Below are 5,842 nucleotides of genomic sequence, written 5' to 3' on the forward strand. Positions count from 1 at the left end.
TACACCAACCAAAATATTACAAAATGAAATTTTGCATCTTTCAATAACCGGTTCACCTTCGTGTATCAGCGCCCTGGCAGAGAATGAATAGTGGAAAAATGACGACCATCATCAACATAACAAACCCTAACAAAGAGTTTTCAAGATCTGCACCAAATCTTATTTGAGAGAATTGCTTCAATGCTATAGTTTTTCAAGTATGATTTTAAGCAAAGCTTCAGATAGTGATATTGGCCTTGATTGGTTCGGGTTGAATGGCCTTTTGAACGAGTTCAGTTTGTTCTTTCATGTGCACGGAAATGAAGCCAGTAGCAGTGGAAGCAGATGGAGCACGACCGACATATCTGACATCCTCAAAGGCTCCTCTATCCAAAGAGGCCATTGAAGTGGCAAGGCGAGGTGCGATATAGCTGTATGCACCCATGTTCATCGGTTCTTCTTGACACCAAACGATCTCCGCATCTGAAAGTAACACCAAAAATAGAAATCCGAAATCATGTCTTGATATTAGGAAAAACAAAAAAGCATGGAAAGAGATAAAGGATCCGAATACGAGAAAAATTACTAAACCGAGCAGTACACAAACCCCATAAAGCTTGGACATCTAGTTTCTTTACAAAGTAAAGAGGTGGAGACCAAGAAAGAAAAGACTCCAATTCAGATATTTGCTTTTAACAAACTGAATGAAATTTGTACAGTGGCTAGCATTGCATTAGCAATCCTAGTAAATTATCAAAATGTTTCACATTGTGTATTTAGGTTCAGTGAGTTCTGCTATAGATCAAGTCTTGGTCTAAGTTTGGACTACATACTTGGATATCGCTTAAGCTCTCGCTGGATTAGGTCATAAGGGAACGGGCAAAGCTGTTCCACTCGACAGATAGCAACATCGCTAGCATTGTTTTTCTTTCGCTCATCATCAAGCTCATAGTAAACCTGAAAACATAAGCGAGTATAATTATCGTACAAAAAACAACACGGAAACATTGAACCTGCAGAAAACTATGGATGGAACTGAACAAGATAAACACTATTTATGAATCTTAGCTGTCCGCTTCACTGCATAAGATATAATTCCAGAATTAAACAGCTTTTATAAGTCATACAAGAGGAAAACAAGCAGAAACCAAGGGCATAACCCACCTTTCCAGAACAAAGTACCAAGCGTCTAATACCCTCCTCAAGGTCGGAGTGCATATTCTGATCCTTTATAAGACGCTTAAATCGTGTTCCTTGTTTATCAAAACCAGGGTGGCCTTGGACATCATCAAATTCAGAAAGGTTCGATTTGCAGTCCTTGTGACGAAGCAATTTTTTGGGGGACATCACAATAAGAGGCTTACGGAATTCCCTGTGTATCTGGGGTAGGAAGGAAGATACAATAAGGAAATGGCAAGAGACTAGCCACAAAGCTGAAATATCATTAATATTAATGATTAGATGCGCTAACCTGACGCCGCAAAACATGGAAGTAATTAGCAGGTGTTGTAACATTAACCACTTGCCAGTTACACTCCTGAATTTGTTTACGAAGTGTTGGATCCATCTCAGGAATAACAAAAGGATTATCATCACTCATCTGCAAAAGTTTATAAAAATGTAGTTATCAATGTACAATCAAGTACTTTTTTTCAATTTTGATGTTAAAAAAAGACATGCCACGTAGCATAGTCTAAATTTGAGTAAAAGAAGATAAAGCTAAAACGAGCTGTAAAGAACAACTCATGGGGAATATACCTGAAGATAACGCTCTAGTCGTGCACTTGAATGTTCGGGACCTTGTCCATCATAACCATGGGGAAGCAGCACAACGAGACCAGTTTGACGCAGCCACTTCGCCTCCCCGCTACTTATAAATTGATCAAATATCACTTGAGCACCATTAGCAAAGTCACCAAACTGAGCTTCCCACATAACCAATGAATTTGGATTTTCCATCGAGTAACCCAACTCGAATCCAAGAACACCAAACTCAGAAAGAGAACTGCACGTAAAGGCCACATGTTGCTCAGAAAAGAATCCAGAATTAGCAAAAGGATCAAAAGGACAAATGCCATACAAAACTAACATGCCCAATCTAACAATTCTCAGGCAGGCACATAAATTTGCACAAGGAAGGAAGGATAATTCCACCTTAAGCAGAAAACAAAACATATTTGCAGGTGAAAGATAAAAACATCAGTGTGAACCTTTACACATTGCATGATGTGAACCACATGGAAAGCACAATCCAAGAATATGGTACAGTCAGGTGGAACAATTCTCAATAAGTTAAGTACTAATGTTGAGCATAATTAATATTTAATTTGGAGAGTGTACTTAAAAGACAATTTCTTTGGCAAACAAGTATAAATAGATTTCAAATTAACCATAATATTAAATAGTTACACAAATAAAGGGTTCCTTTTCCCTTTTTCTGTTACTATTTTTTCCTTGAATAAGTAAAAATGTAGATGGCTTATTTTCCCCTTAAAGGATTTCCAAGTCAAATAGTCAAATACATAACCAAAAATCTTGTACAGTCCTAATCAGAGAAAATGTATTATATTGGTAGAAAAACTAACAAAATTCAAAGCACGAAAAGGTTACCTATTGCTGACAGTAAACATCTCCTCATTCTGGTTGATGATAACATGGTCCAGAGGGCAATACTGCTCCCCTGTTTCCTGATCATGAATTACAGAATGCCGATGACTGAATGTACCCCTTTCAACATCCTGACCACTCAACCTAACATGGTTACCTTCCACCAGCAAGGTAGCAAATGCAAGTGCTTCACCCATAGCCCAGTCAAGGCCCTCCCCTGTCTCAATCATATGTGAACGTTGTTCGTAAACCTTCTTTACCGCTCTATGAGGCTTAAAATTATCTGGAAGAGTTGTGATTGCTTTGCCAACATTCTTCAATATCTCAGGTTTAACCCTGCATAACACGAAAGTTTCATCAGCAAGTATATATAAGAGTTAAATTAAAGTTGAAATTGACAAAGAAGCCAGCATACCCAGTGTTTCGAACACGTGAAATTTGTTCTGGTGACTTGAATCCAGTCCAGTAAGCAGAAAGCCAATCTCTTTTTTTGGGAACATAATCTTTGCTGGCTAAAAATTCTTCATTAAGAATGGAACTGATCTTCTGACTTATGTTACCAATGTCTTCCTGTGTTACCTGCCCAGACTCTAACAACTTGTTTTGGTAGATCTGAAGTGCTGAGGGGTGATTGCGAATGATCTGTTAGAAACAAGAACTTACATAGGTGAAGTTCCAGTCATTTCTCAGGAACATATTAAAACACAAATAATAAGGGTAGGACCAACAATGATATGTATAATGGAGAAATAAAAAACAAAACAGGGAAATACACAGGCAGACCTTATACATCTTTGGCTGTGTAAACGATGGTTCATCAATCTCATTATGCCCAAATCTACGGTAGCAGACCAAATCAACCACCACATCTGAATGGAAGGTTTGGCGCCACTCAGCAGCTAGTTCGCATACATGGACAACCGCCTCAACATCATCTCCATTTACATGGAAAATGGGAGCGCTTAATGCTTTGGCAACATCAGTGCAATACTGTGAGGATCTGCCTGCTCTAGGATCAGTTGTAAATGCCACTTGGTTGTTGACTACAATATGTATAGTCCCACCGGTAGTGTAGTTTGGAAGTGCACTAAGATGAAGAGTTTCATAGACTACACCCTGTCCAGCAAAGCTGCCATCTCCATGGATCAAAACAGCCATGTTCTTGGTCCTCTCCAGATCATTGGAGTAATACTGCTTTGCTCTAGTTTTTCCAACAACAACTGGGTCCACAGCCTCCAAGTGACTGGGATTGGCAACTAAAGACAAATGAATTCTCTTTCCACCTCTTGTTGGTCGATCATAGGAAGTTCCCAAGTGATATTTGACATCACCAGTTCCAGTGTAAAGTCCAACTTCATCCACAGGCCTAGTACCACCACTGAACTCACTAAATATTTGACGAAGTGGCTTTCGGACAACATTACCTAGCACATTCAATCTTCCTCTGTGAGGCATTCCAATAACTATGCTTTCAACCCCTAGGTCTGCAGCCCTGTCAAACATCTCTTTCATTCCAGGAATCAAAGTTTCACCCCCTTCTAGCCCGAACCTCTTAGCTGTTGTCCACTTAGTAGCCAAGAAATTTTCAAACTGTGTACTCCATATAAGCCTATCAAGAATGACTTCACGCCGCTGGCGATTGTACTGCATTGGTGTTGGAGTTTCAATCTTGTCTCTCAGCCAGTTGCACTTCTCACGGTCAGCAATGTGCATGTACTCAAACCCAATGCTTCCACAGTAAGCCTGTTCGAGCCGAGTCAAAATTGACCTAAGCGTCTGCACTGGTCGGTTTTCTGATAAAAATCCAGCCATCCTCCACACACCTAAAAAGAATTCTCTATCAAGATCAGCTTCAGTAAAACCATAAAGAGCTGGATCCAAATCATCGGGGATTTCTCTTTTCTCTAAACCCAAGGGATCTAACTTTGCTTTCACGTGACCATTAACCTGATAAGCCCTCACAAACAATAATAGTCGCATACTTTCCTGAATGCTCTGGCCTGAAATTCCAGGTGATGTGGCAGCCTGACCAACAAAATTCCTGAAGAAATTGTCCCATGACTCATCAACGCTATCTGGGTCTGCTTCCCAGGCCCTTTGAAGCTCCTCCAAGTACACACTACTGGTTCCATCTAAGAAACTATCAGTTAGCTTAGAAAGAGGAACAGGACGAGGAACAGGTGCAGTCTGTGCCTTTGATTTAAAGACTGTGGTATGAAAATATCGACTCCGTGAAGGAACAAAGCGTGATCTTGCAGCATATGATCCACCCTGGGACAAAGTCTTCCTAATAGCAAGCTTTGCCACACTTGATCCAGCTCTAAGCCACCCCATATCTATCAATCAACAATATTTATGAGCCAACAGTTCAAAACGACTACCTACTGCCAGAGTCAGATCTCTATAAAAAAATTGGATACCCTTATTCAAAATATTATGAACTTTTTTTAACAAAAATATAAAATGAAATTAAAAAGGGATATATATATATTGACAACATTAATAGCTCAAATATGATAAAATATACGTAAGTGTTCAATTTATGCATCTAAGCTTATTAACATTCACAATCAAGCACTCATGATAAAAATGCTAACTTCGATGGTTCAAATTCACCAAAGCACATAAAAAAGTATTAATTATGCTTAGAAAATTTAGCCTAGAACAAGATGATGAAGAACATAAATGCTCAAAATGCTACTAACAGAATAAAAAACCAACGAAATTCAACTTTCTTAACATTAGCAATTAAAGTAAACGGCATAAAATCTTCTCAAGAAAAATCATAATTGCTTAAGCCTGCAACAACAGAAATTAAATCCAAAAAAGATCTTCCTCGTTCTCAATTCGTTCAAGCGGATCAAATCAATTCAATTATTCTTGGGAACAGAACATAAAAGAAAAATAACGTCAAGCTGTTGAATCATTACGGCAAATTCATCCACACAGACAGCGAAAACAATAAAATCTCAAGTCTGTAACAAATGCAAGCAAAAGAAAAATCTTCATAATATTGAAAAGCATAAAGGACACAGATTTACCGACGAAAATGAAGAGGAGATCAGTGTTCAGAGAAATCAGATGAAAATTGGAAAAAAAAAGATAAAAATAAATAAAGTTAGAGGAGAGAATAAAAGCATACCTGGAAAATAAAAGAGAATCAAAACCCTACAAGTGAAGTTAATGCCGACTTTAGACCCAAAATCTTACTTTTTATTCTTTGCTCTTTCTCGTAATTTCTTCTCTAGAAGCACCT

At 38.4% G+C, this 5,842-nt stretch overlaps 1 protein-coding gene across 1 annotated transcript; it reads right to left on the bottom strand.

The window, feature by feature from the left end:
• Nucleotides 1-210: 210 nt before the first annotated feature.
• On the bottom strand, nucleotides 211-4,949 carry LOC120205800 (2-oxoglutarate dehydrogenase, mitochondrial-like). The gene is made up of 8 exons (XM_039205605.1): nucleotides 3,370-4,949; nucleotides 3,002-3,228; nucleotides 2,590-2,922; nucleotides 1,738-1,984; nucleotides 1,451-1,579; nucleotides 1,144-1,359; nucleotides 813-936; nucleotides 211-462 (listed from the first exon to the last, which is right to left on the bottom strand). The coding sequence occupies exons 1-8, from the start codon at nucleotides 4,918-4,920 to the stop codon at nucleotides 218-220; spliced, it is 3,072 nt and encodes a 1,023-aa protein (XP_039061536.1). The 5' UTR covers nucleotides 4,921-4,949; the 3' UTR covers nucleotides 211-217.
• Between the last annotated feature and the right edge of the window lie 893 nt (nucleotides 4,950-5,842).

Source organism: Hibiscus syriacus, unplaced genomic scaffold (assembly GCF_006381635.1).
Source record: "Hibiscus syriacus cultivar Baekdansim isolate YM2019G1 unplaced genomic scaffold, ASM638163v2 tig00000452_pilon, whole genome shotgun sequence".
Lineage (NCBI taxonomy): Eukaryota > Viridiplantae > Streptophyta > Magnoliopsida > Malvales > Malvaceae > Hibiscus > Hibiscus syriacus.

Excerpts from the sequence above, each read along its gene's own strand:
- LOC120205800 (XM_039205605.1), bottom strand. The coding sequence starts at position 4,920 with ATGGGGTGGCTTAGAGCTGGATCAAGTGTGGCAAAGCTTGCTATTAGG. Across the intron at positions 1,985-2,589 it reads ATGTTTACTGTCAGCAATAG|TTCTCTTTCTGAGTTTGGTG; the intron begins GTAACCTTTTCG and ends CTTTACGTGCAG. Across the intron at positions 1,580-1,737 it reads GACTAGAGCGTTATCTTCAG|ATGAGTGATGATAATCCTTT; the intron begins GTATATTCCCCA and ends AAACTTTTGCAG.